General features: G+C 46.3%; 2 protein-coding genes across 3 annotated transcripts in view; one reads left to right on the forward strand and one right to left on the reverse strand.

Moving 5' to 3' along the window:
• LOC113451852 (uncharacterized) overlaps positions 1-12,226 on the reverse strand; it is a 29,487-nt gene that overhangs the window by 6,916 nt on the left and 10,345 nt on the right. The window contains exons 5-8 of the mRNA XM_087923044.1: positions 5,552-5,650; positions 5,342-5,427; positions 3,021-3,073; positions 2,288-2,778 (exon numbers count right to left, since the gene is read on the reverse strand). Of these exons, the coding sequence (XP_087779170.1) occupies positions 2,288-2,778; positions 3,021-3,073; positions 5,342-5,427; positions 5,552-5,650 (729 nt within the window). The remainder of the gene's footprint in view (positions 1-2,287; positions 2,779-3,020; positions 3,074-5,341; positions 5,428-5,551; positions 5,651-12,226) is intronic.
• On the forward strand, positions 1,350-7,594 carry LOC113451853 (uncharacterized). Of its 2 annotated transcripts, none has more exons than XM_026723250.2 (3): positions 1,350-2,815; positions 4,330-4,441; positions 4,962-7,594. In XM_026723250.2, the coding sequence occupies exons 1-3, from the start codon at positions 2,138-2,140 to the stop codon at positions 5,828-5,830; spliced, it is 1,659 nt and encodes a 552-aa protein (XP_026579035.2). In that variant the 5' UTR covers positions 1,350-2,137; the 3' UTR covers positions 5,831-7,594. The 2 variants fall into 2 exon arrangements, with proteins under 2 accessions (XP_026579035.2, XP_026579036.2); XM_026723251.2 differs by having other exon boundaries at positions 1,352-2,815; positions 4,965-7,594.

Genomic DNA, 12,226 nt, shown 5'->3' on the forward strand with positions numbered 1-12,226 from the left:
CTGGGATATATTTTGGGGTGGGTAGGTGGGGCTGTTAAACTTTTCTTGGGTGAGGAGAAGTAGCCTCTGGATTGGATCCTTGGGTCACCGGGATCTGTGGTTGGTACCAAAGGTTTGCAGAACAGTTGCAACCCATCCACCCACCCCCAGGAACAGAGGTAGTCCTCGATTTACGACAGTTCGTTCAGTGACCGTTCAAAGCCACTGGAAAAAGTGACTTACGGCCTTTTTTTCACGACCCACCCACCCCCTGCGGCATTTCCCCAGAGTCACGGGATCCAAATTCCGATGCCCGGCAACCGACTCGTCTTGATGACGGTTTGCAGTGTCCCAGGGATCATGGGATCATCAGCATTTGCCACCTTCAGATGAGCAAAGTCGGTGGGGAGAAACGAGAGTCACTGAACAGCTTTGGTTTACTAACTTAAGAACGGCAGCGATTCCCTTGAACAACGACAGCAGACAAAGTTGTAAAAACGGGGCGACGCTCGTTTTAACAAATGCCTCGCTCAACAACAGGCATTTGGGGGCTCAGTTGTGGTTGTAAGTCGAGGATCACCTGTACTGCTTTTTGAACAGTAGTTAAGGATGGCAGTTGTAGCACTTCCTCCTTCCCTTTGCCCCCCTGACACACACACACACACACACACACACACACACACACACACAAGTTAGCTTGGGCTGAGAGAGAGAAAGAAAGAGAAAATGTAAGAAAGAGAGAGAGAAAGAGAGAAAAAGAAGGAGAGAGAGAGAAAGAAGAAAAAGAGAGAGAAAGAGAAAAAGAAGGAGAGAGAGAGAGAAAGAAGAAAAAAGAGAGAAAGAGAAAAAGAAAGAGAGAGAAAGAAGTAAAGAAAGAGAAAGAGAAAGAAGAGAGAAAGAGAAAAGGAGAGAGAAAGAGAGAGAGAAAAAGGAAAAAAGAGAGAAAGAAAAAGGAAAGAAAGAAAAAGTAAGAAAAGAGAGAGAGAAAGAAGGAAAGAGAGAAAGAGAGAAAAAGTAAGGAAGAGAGAGAAAGGAGAGAGAGTGAAAGACGGAAAGAGAGAGAGAAAAAGGAAAGAGAGAAAGAAGGAAAGAAAGAGAAAGATAAAAAGAAGGAAAAGAAAGAGAAAAAGTAAAGAGAGAAAGAAGGAGAGAAAGAAAAAGAAAAGAAAGAGAGAAAGATAAAAAGAAGGAAAGAGAAAGAGAAAAAGTAAAGAGAGAAAGAAGGAGAGAAAGAAAGAAAGAGAGAAAGAGAAAAAGAAGGAAAGAGAAAGAGAAAAAGTAAGAAAAAGAGAGAGAGAAAGAAGGAAAGAGAAAGAAAAAAGACAAAGAGGAAAAGTAAAGAATAGAGAAAGAAGGAAAGAAAGAGAAAAAGTAAGAAAGAGAGAGAGAGAAGGGAGAGAGAAAAAGAAGGAAAGAAAAAGAAGGAAAGAAAGAGAAAAGGAAAGAAAGAAAGAGAGAGAGAGAAAAGTAAGAGAGAGAAAGAAGGAAAGAAGGAGAAGGAGAGAGAGAGAAAGAGAGAAGGAAAAAGAAGGAAAAAAGAGAGAAAGAGAAAAGGAAGAAAGAGAGAAAAGGAAAGAGGTTAGTTCTGAGTTCCCCAGGCAGCTTCCACACTTGAAGAACCTGGCAGCTGGGTTTCTTGAATGCTTCCTAACAGTGTTTTTCAACCTTGGGAAATTTAAGCTATGTGGATTCCTCCCAGAAATCACTACCCATCATGCTTGTCCATGGTGCCCATATTCTCATCTCAAAGGATACATTCTCCTGACCCTTGACAGGTTAGCTTTTTATATGCAAGGATTTCTTTGCTTTTGGACAGAGGACCGATCTGCCTGGGCACTCAGAAAATATTGAATATAGGGACTCTTGCTGGAACAGGGAAGGTTGAATTAGAAGACCTCCAAAATCCCTTCCAACTCCGCTGATGAAATGATGATCAAAAGCTAACTGTTGGATTGTTTCATTTCTCCCATCTTCTCTGTCCCGTAGGAAAAACATCCACCTTTTTGGGGGGTGAAAAAGAAAATCCCAATTACTTCTCTGACCAACGAGCCAGTTTGGGGGAAAAGAAAAAAGTTTCCTGGGACAAATCCACAGATTGACCTGTGTTTGCAAGCTTTCCCTTTCTGCATTTAGGAGAAGAGAAAGAAGGGAGAAGGTGATGACAGCACTGAACGCCTTGAGTGAGGTCCAGGCAAAACACGTGTGGGGATTTTCCCCCAAGAAACTGGGAAGGGAGATGCTACAGATGGACGCAGAGTTACCCCAACGTTGGCAAGACTTGATCTCAACAACCACAGGCTCTCGGCACCCCAGCTGGGGGGGCAGCCAGAGCCCCGAGGAGCCCACCCCGTGGGACGACCCCAAGGGTTTCCTGGCCTCCTTTGAACAAGTAGCTGAGGCCTGCCGGTGGCCCCGGAAAGAATGGGCCGCCCGGCTTCTGCCTGCTCTCCGCGGAGAAGCCGAACAAGCTTTCGGTAACCTGGTGGCTCGAGACCGGCAGGATTATGGGAAGGTGAAAGCCGCCATCTTGCACCGGGACGCCCTGAGCCGGGAGAAACGAAGGCAGCACTTCCGCCGTTTCCACTACCAGGAGGCTGAGGGTCCGCGCGGGGTTTACAACCGGCTCCAGGCGCTGTGCCGTCAGTGGCTGAAGGTGGAGAGGCACTCCAAAGAGCAGATCCTGGAGCTGCTGATCCTGGAGCAGTTCCTGACCGTCCTGCCTCCGGAGATCCAGAGCTGGGTGCGGGAGAGAGGCCCTGCGTGCTGCGCCCATGCGGTGGCCCTGGCCGAGGATTTCCTCTGGATGCAACAAGAGTCTTTGAGATGGGAACAACAGGTAAGGCCCTGTGTGTGTGTGTGTGTGTGTGTGTGTGTTTATACCAGAGGCTTGCAGCCTCCCCGGCCTCCAGCAGCACTCTGCGGGCCACATGGGGCCCGTTTTGGCTCACAAAATGCTGCAGTGAGGCCATCTAGGCCGAAAACATTTTGGCCAGTAGGGTGCTGTAGGAGGCGTCTGTCCCGTCTCCACCCTGCTCCCGCACCCCTCAGGTGGCCCTTTTTGGGACGGCAGAGTGCTTCTGGAGGCCGGGGAGGACTGTGGAAAGAAAGAAGGGAAAAAGTACATCTTGTGCCTGTGTCAAATTTTCCCTCCGTCCTTCTCTCTCTCTTCTTTTTTCTTTATCCTTTCTTTTTCTTTCTTATTTTTCTTCCTTTCTTTTCCCGCCTTTCTTTCTTTCTTTCTTTCTTTCTTTCTTTCTTTCTTTCTTTCTTTCTTCTTTCTTTCTTTCTTTCTTTCTTTCTTTTCTTTCTTTCCTTCTTCCTTCCTTCCTTCCTTCCTTCTTCCTTCCTTCCTTCCTTCCTTCCTTCCTTTCTTATTTTTTTGTTTCTTTTCCCTCCGTCCTTCCTTCTCTCTTTCTTTTTTTTCTCCTTTCTTTGTCTTTCTTTCTTATTTTTCTTCCTTGCTTTTCCCGCCATCCTTCCTTCTCTTTCTTTTATTCTTTCTTCCTTTGTCTTTCTTTCTTATTTTTCTTCCTTGCTTTTCCCTCTGCCCTTCCTTCTCTCTCTCTTTCTTTCTTTCTTTCTTTCTTTCTTTCTTTCTTTCTTTCTTTCTTTCTTTCTTATTTTTTTTTTCTTTCTTTTCCCGCCGCCTTTCCTTCTCTCTCTCTTCTTTCTTCTTTCATTCTTTCACATTTCTTTCTTTGTTTTTCTTTCTTTCCCCTCTTTCTGTCTTTGTTTTCTTCCTTCCTCTTCCTTTCCTTTCCTTCCTTCTTCTCTCCCTCCTTCCTGTTTTTCTTTCTTTCTTTCTTTCTTTCTTTCTTTCTTTCTTTCTTTCTTTCTTTCTTTCTTTCTTTCTTTCTTTCTCTCTTTCTTTCTCCATTCTTCCTAATTGCTCATCTCCCTCAGGGAAGGGTGGTATACACTTTAATCAATAAAATTAAACATTAAAATAAGAATAAGTTAGGATTTAAAAGTTTAAAATGATAAAAAACAACACCCCAACAGATGAAGAATTAGTACATGTTAGTACATGTTAATCCAGGGTGAGTGGGTGGGTGTTTTGATGGTTCCTTGTGTTCCTCATGCAAGGCCGCACAGCCCTAATTTGACCCCTTTACAGAAAGCCAAAAGACCTGGGTCTTATCTCTGAGAGCAAGGTGTTCCCCAAAGCAGGGGCAGCAGCACAAAATGCCGCCTTCCTTCACCCTGCCAATCAAAATCCTTTGACTGACGGGGCCTGTCGCATGCCTTCCGTACCTGAACAGTGTGGGACAGGCTGAGGTGATGGGTCATTATCTTGCCTTCCCTGTTCCTGAGTTCTGTTTCGTGTTTCGATCCTGTCCTCCATTGCAGGATTCCGCAGCGGCTGTTCCCTCAGCCAAGGCAGAGCTGGACTCCCCTGACAGCGGAGGGATTCTCCCAAGGCCGTTCGTGGAGGAAGAGGAGAAAGCTGGAAATTCGCGTGGTGAGTCAAAAAACACAAGTTCCTGGGTTTCCATGGAACAAACCAAAGAAAAATTGGTAATTCCCCCTCCCCCCACGCACCAACCTTTGGTGCCTTCCACGTATTATGGGCTGCTGCAACCGTGCAGACTGCTATCTTTTTTTTTTTTAGTTTATTTTTATAGTTTATAAATATTTTTGGAAAAACACATATATTTCCTGCTTTACAGATTTGCTTCTCCTTAGTTCTCCTTCGCTCTAGGTTGCTTCTCCCCTTGAATGGATGGAAACTAAGCAGAAAAGCAACCTAGAACTTAGGGGGAAATTCCTAATGGCGGGACAATTTGTTTCCAGATGTTACGGGGGCTCCATCACTGGAGTTTTTTTAAGAAGAAACTGAAGCCGACATTTGTCTGAAGTGGTATAGGCTCTCCTGCTTGGGGGTGTGTGTGTGTGTCAAACTAGAAGACCTGCAAAGTCCCCTCAAACTGTTAGTCTATGTTTTATCCCTTTGGCCCTCTTCACTCCTCTCTTTATTTCAGCAGGTGACGTCCGGCAGATTGAGAATGGCAGGGGACTTTTGAAAGTTGCCCCCGACCGAGCTGAGCTGCCAAAGCTGGAAGAGATTCGCCCGCTGAGGAAGACAAGGAGAAATTACCTCACGGAGAAGTGTAAGAAAAACATGGCTTCCCAAGCGGCGGGATTCCATAACTCGTCCCTCCCCGAAGAGAAGCCAAACGAAAAGAGAAAATACAAGTGCAACGTTTGCGGGAAGTTCTTCAGTTATAAGTCGAGTCTGAAGATCCACCTGAGAATCCACACCGGGGAGAAACCCTACAAGTGCTTGGAGTGCGGGAAGAGCTTCATCCGTAGCGACCTCCTGGCCTGCCATCAAAGGATCCACACGGGGGAGAAGCCCTACAGCTGCTCCTTCTGCGGCAAGAGCTTCTGCGACTTGTCCACGCTGATCAAGCACCGGAGGATCCACACGGGCGAGAAGCCGTACATCTGCGCGGAGTGCGGCAAGAGCTTCAGCCAGAAGGCGATCCTCAACTCCCACCAGAGGATTCACACGGGCGAGAAACCCCACAAATGCGGCGAGTGTGGGGACAGCTTCAGCCGGAGCACTTACCTGGCTTCCCATCAGAGAGTCCACCTGGGGGAACGGATGACTCAACGTGCAGATTGTACCCTCCCGGATCAGCCCAAACTGATTCACTCCCCCGTCGTCCTGGTGGAGGAGAAGGCCCATCAATGCCCCGAATACGGTCAGAAGTTGAAGCAGCGTTCGCCGTGCTTGGCCCACCAAAGGATGTACGCCTTGGGAAAAACTATCAGCGTTTTCAAATGCGGAGACAAGATTCAGTTGGAAGCCGTGGCTTGCGAGACTTCGGAGAAGCTGAGCGATTAGCCAAACGGCTGCTCGCTGTTGGCGAGGGATTTTTTTTTTTTTCTCCTGGTGACTGGAGAAATTTCCAATCCAGCTGGCATTAAAGCAATATGGGGAACTACCGCAGTTGCGTGGGGGGTGGGGCAAAAGATTTGAACACTTTGTCCCCTTTCTTTGTCCCTTGCACTAAGGAGTGACAAGGTGCTACTTTGGGGGGATACAATAACAATAGCACTTAGATTTATATCAGGGGTGGGATTCCAACGGTTCGAGTGAACCGGATGTTAAGTTTGCATCTGGTTCGCTGAACCAGTAGTTAAGCCCAGGGGTCCCCAACCACCGGGCCGCGGACCGTACCGGTCCGTGGAACATTTCTACTGGGCGCCAGTTTGCTGGGCGCCGCCATCTTGTTTGACGAGAAAGTGCTTCTGGGAGCTTTTCCGGTTGAAAGCGGCGTTTGGGTCCTGAAGGAATCCTCGCGCCTTAGTTTCATCGAAGGGGGGCTTCAATGAAACTAAGGCGCGAGGATTCTTTCAGCACCAAGACAAGGCGAGCTGAGCGACCGTCCCAAGCCGTCCAGCGAAGCCCATCGACAAAGGTACAAAGGAGGAGTTGAAGATGGCGGGGAGAAGCGGGGGACAGCTGGCTGGCCGGTCACTGGGCTCGCCTTGCCTTGACATGCTTGCTGATGCCGGTACCGGGCCGCGAATCATTTTGTGATGCCAGTACCGGGCCGTGGCACAAAAAAGGTTGGGGGCCGCTGGTTAAACCGGCCGGCTGGCCCCGCCCACTTCACCCCTCCCCTCCCAGGAGTCTCCACGTGGTCCATTTTCCATGGAGGGAAGTGTAGGGTCCATGCAGAGGCTCTGGGAGGGGGAAATACGGGGCCTTCCAGAAGGCCTGTTTCCAGCTTCCGGTGGGCCTCCCGAGCCCGAGGAAGGCCGTTTCTGACTTCCCAGAGGCCCGAGGGAAGCATCCAGACCCTTGGGAAGGCGAAAAAACAGCCCTCCTGGAAGTACCAGTAGGCTCCACCCACCATGGCCGCGCCCACCCAGGAACCGGGCAGCGAACCGGTTGCTGGGATTTTTGGATCCCACTCCTGATTTATATACTGCTTTATAGTGCTTTGCAGCCCTCTCTTAAGTGGTTTACAGAGTCAGCCTATTGGCCCCCAACCATCATTTACCGTGGTTAGCTTATCGGTTTCTCAGGTTTCAGCCAAGAAGGAAGCGCTTCCACTACCCACCCTCTGTCGCACCTCGTTTTCAGGGCGAGAAACCGTCCGCTCCCGGCTGGCCATTAGATGAGTCTAAATATTGGCCCTGGCAATTATGAGATATTGACAGTCCTCCATTTACAACACTTCTTTTACTGACCGTTCGAAGTTACAATGGCACTGAAAAAAGGTGATTTAGGATTGTTTTTTCACACTTTACGACCATTTGTAGCACCCCCCATGGTCCCGTGATTGAAATTCGGCCGCTTGGCAACTGACTCATATTTATGACGGTTGGCAGTGTCCCGGGGGTCGCGTGGATCCCACCTCCCGACAAGCAAAGTCAACAGGGGAACCAGATTAACAACCTTATTACTAACATAATAGCTGCAGTGATTCACTCCACCACTGTGTTAACGAAGCGTCATAAAACGGGGCAAAAATTTGTTTAACAAGTCTCTTGCTCGGCAACAGAAATTTGTCCCAATGTCCCCCCCCCCAAGTTGTGGTCGTAAGTTGTGCTGTCAGAAATATTTTCAAAGCATTTTTATTAAAACAGTACAAGCGGCCGTTGGCTTTTCTGTCCTTTGAAGCAGGGTGTTAGGATTCCGGCACTTAACCCCATTGAAATCATGAGTCTTGAGCCAAACTTCCAAAACTGAAAAATGATTTATTGGGAGTTAACATCTCCAGCGCTGCCTGGGTGTAGCCGACTCTGAGATACATAATTCATTGTCACCCTTCACCCTGGTTTTCCTCCCCACTCCCTGAGTGTATCGTAATTCATATTCTCCAATGGGATACATCCATAGCCAAGACAGAGTCATCAATCATGTTCTCCAGTTAGAATTGTGCGCGGCAGAAACTTCAGTCACCTAGTTACTATCTTTCAAAACATTTATGGAATGCAGTTTTGGTTTGTGCTGCACTGCTCAGAATTTTGGTCATCACATAAAAAAGACATTGTCTAGAAAAAGTGCAGAGAAGAGCAACCAGGAAGATTAGGGGACTGGAGACTAAAACATATGAAGAATGGTTGCAGGAACTGGGCCTGGCTAGTCTAGTGAAGAGAAGGACCAGGACCATGACAGCAGTCTTCCAATATTTGAGAGGCTGCCACAGAGAGGAGGAAGGGGGTCAAACTATTCTCCAAAGCACCTGTAGGCCAGACAAGGAATCATGGATGGAAACTGAACAAGGAGAGATTTAACTTGGAAATAAGGAGGAACTTTCTGACAGTGAGAACAATCAACCCATGGAACAGAAGTTGCCCTGGGAAGTTGTGGGAGCTCAATCACTTGAGACCTTCAAGAAGATATTGGACTGCCATTTGTCAGAAATGGTGTGGGGTCTCCTGCTCGGGCAGGGGGTTGGACTAGATGACCTTCAAAGTCCCTTCCAACTCTTGATTATCTGTTATCTGCTCCCCTCTCCCTTTCTGTTGGCAACTCTAAAGAGACCATAGAAATATTTTATGAGTTGACATTTGGTTTATAAACTTGAGAGCAGTTCATAAGCCTGAAATTTCTGCAAGAAACTGACCAAGCTCACAAAGCTTGGGCACAAAGGGCACCTCCCTCCCCTTCCCCGACTTAGTTCCAATTTTTGGCAAAACCAGCCTGTAGCAAACAAGGGGTTTGATTAACGACCGCAGGGTTTGCTTAAGGGCAAACCAAAAACCCACAAAAAGGTGGTAAAATTTCCTCTCAGTTTTGTGGGTCACCCATTTTATGACTTACGACGGCAATGGGCAGGATCTGTTATGGTCATAAGTTGACGAATTCCCGTAGGGCTATCCTTGCCCCTACCCCTATTCTATTCCACTCTATTCTATCCCATCCCACCCTATCCTATCCGATCCTTTCGTATTCCTATTCCTGATAACTTCCTGATTTTTTAAGAACTTTTCAGGTACATTAATGGTGCTGCCACTAATGACAGCATTGAAGAATCTGGTAAGAAAATGTCGCTGAAACACTCACCCAACAATTCGCTGGTTGTCTAACAACCAAGAAAGTCAAAGCATTTCCAGTTCCTTTCTCATACTGTCTTCTTTCCCCAGGCGTGTTTTGCTGACACTATCTGGGAATTTTCTCCAAAATTATCTCTGCACTCGTCCCCATGTACGACCTAACAATCATTTGTTTAGTGACCAAAGTTACAATGACACTGAAGAAAGTGACTAACAACCATTTTTCACACTTAATGACCATTGCAGCATCTGCATATAATCACGATTAAAATTCGGATATTTAGCAAATGACGGTTGCTTATATCCCAAGGTCACGTGATCTGCATTTGCGCCATTCTGACAAGCAACCATGTTTCTATCTCAACCGTAGGGATTCACTTAGCAATGGTGGCAAGAACGGTCATAAAATGAGACAAAACTCCCTTAGTCAGACACATGTTGGGCTTGATTGTGGTTGTAAGTCAAGGAATACCTGCATTTTTTAATTTGGCAAAATTATTGCCTTTTGACCTTGTTAGTAAAAGATTAATTTTTCTCAGGAGACTTGTAAAAGTAGTCCCCACTTAACAACGGGTTGATTAGTGACAGAAGTTAAAAATGGACCTCCCCAGAGCTACTTATGTCCTGGTTCTGGAATTGCACCTCTCCCTCCACAGTCACCAGAGTGCCAGCACCAAGAACGCCCCCTAATGCGCACGCTCCCCCCACACCCCCTGTGCATGCGCACACGGTCCCGCCCCAGGTGCCCCCTTACTTGCACTGCATCTCCAAGCTGATTTTCGGCCCGTTTGAGGCCTTTTTCGGCCTCCCAGAGGCTCGAAGGAAGCCTCTGCAGCCTTTGGAGACTGAAAAAAATGGGCCAGTTTTATCATTTCTGGTATTTCCGGAAATACAGGAAGTGATGAAACAGGCCTGTTTTTCGGCCTCCAAAAGCTGCAGAAGCTTCCGTAGAGCCTCTGGGAGGCCAAAAAAGGCCTCAAATGGGCTGAAAATCAGCTGAGAGGGATGCGCACACGCAGTGAGGTAAGTTTGCCTGGGGCTCGTGTGCCATAGGTTCGCCATCACAGTTCTATTCTAGTCTTATTTTCTATTCTATTATTTTCTATTCTATTCTTATTCTTTTCTATTATTCTATTCTTATTCTATTCTAATTCTTATTTTCTATTCATATTCTATTCTAATTCTTATTTCCTTTTCTATTCTATTATTCTTTTCTGTTCTTATTCTATTCTAATCCTTATTTTCTATTCTATTCTATTCTAATTCTTCTATTCTATTCTATTCTTATTCTGTTCTAATTCTTATTTTCTATTCCATTCCATTCCTATTTCTATTCCTATTCCTATTCCTATTCCTATTCCTATTTCTATTCCTATTCCTATTCCTATTTCTATTCTAATTCTATTCTATTCTATTCTATTCTATTCTATTCTATTCTATTCTATTCTATTCTATTCTATTCTATCCTATTCTTCCGTTCCTTTCTCTTCTATTGAGAGAAATGTGCTAAAGAAGAGAAGGCAAAGGGGGGGACACAATGAAAGTCTTCGAGTACAGGTGGTCCTCAATTTACAACCATTCACTTAGTGACAGGTTGTCTATTGTTCAAAGTTACAGTGGCACTGAAAAAAGTGACTTACAGTATGACCATTTTTCACAGTTAATGACTGTTGCAGCCTCCCCGTGGTCACGTAATCAAAATTTGCCTTTTGCAACTTTCTGACAAGCCAAGTTCAACGGGGGAGGCGGGATTCACTTAAATTGGTGTTGCTAATTTTACAGCAGTGACTCGCCTAACAATTGTGATTAAAAAAAAAAAGTCATAAAATTGGCTGGGACTGTTCTGACCAAGGCTTCCTGAGACAGTAACAATTACACACTGTTCCCAAAAACCTTTTGTTTTATTTCAACGGCTGTGAATTATATGCATTCACAGCCCATAATGAGTCCCAAACAGTTTATGAATAGTCCAACAGAAATCTGCCACAGTCTTTTCGGGATAAGGCTGATAATCACCCACCTTTATCTCCCTTGAAATGCTGCCAATGACTAAATTAGCCAATTAGCTGTAATTGCCAGTTAGTTGTACAAGGCCAAACGGAGCACAAAGTCCACACAGCTTCAGAGTTTAAACCGACCAGAACGATCAAAGTTGCTTCCTGCAAAGGCTCATGTCCCTTTGTTCCTCCTTTATGTCTTATGGGAGAGGCCAATCATCTTCAAGCCTTACTCCTGAGTTGCCTCTTTTGTCTTAACTGTTCTTGCCTTCTGGCAACTCTGCGCAAGTGCACACCGGGAACAGGCTCCCCCTGTTCCTCTGCCTCACTGATGTCAGTTTCTGAAGGCTCTGGAGTCCGCACATAACTCCCAGATGGCTCTGGCCCCATCTCTGGGTCAGACACAGATCCCTTGTCTGAGCCCTCCCCAGACTCCAGAACTGGCCCATGTCCCTCCCCACTGTCTGACTGCTGCCAGCTCCGCAGGGATTCATTTAGCAATGGCCTTGCTTAGCAATTTTGATCCCAATTGTGGTTTTAAATTGAGGACCACCTGGATTGATTCAGACCTCTGCCACAGATTCTGCTCAACCTTGTTTGTTCTGCTTAACCAGGTTGGTCATAAATTTTCTGAATCTGAACCTCTATTTCTTGATTTCTATCTAGTTATTCATATATAGCGTTCCCTCTTATTTTTCTTCACAACAACCCCGTGAAATTAAGAGGGCTGGCCTTTTGTTCTGACCAAGGCTTCCTGAGACCGTAATTAAGCCCACGCTTAGTTAAAACAACACTTGTTTTATTTCAGTGCTGGGAATTATGTTCATTCCCAGCCTGTAATGAGTCCCAGTCCCTCGAGATAAGCACCCACCTTTCTCTCCTTTGAATTGCTGCCAACAACTAAAGTGCCAAATGAATTAGAAAAAACCAACTGAAGTACAAATTCCACACAGAGCTTCAAGGATTAATCCAAACAGAACGAACGACTTGGTTTCCTACAAAGGTTTCTTCACCTTTGCCTGTCGTTTATACCTATGGGAGGGGCAATCACCTCCCAGCCTTAATCCCAAGTCGCCCCTTTTGTCTCAGCTGCTCTTGCCTTCTAGCAGCTCAGCACACACGCACACTGGGAACAGGCTCCCCTTGTTCCTCTGCCCCACTGCTGCCAGATTCCGGAGGCTTGAGAGGCAGCATCCCACTCCCACATAGTCCTGGCTCCATCTCTGCATCGG

The sequence above is a fragment of the Pseudonaja textilis genome, chromosome 2, assembly GCF_049901715.1.
Source record: "Pseudonaja textilis isolate UNSWEBS1 chromosome 2, rPseTex1.2, whole genome shotgun sequence".
NCBI lineage: Eukaryota > Metazoa > Chordata > Lepidosauria > Squamata > Elapidae > Pseudonaja > Pseudonaja textilis.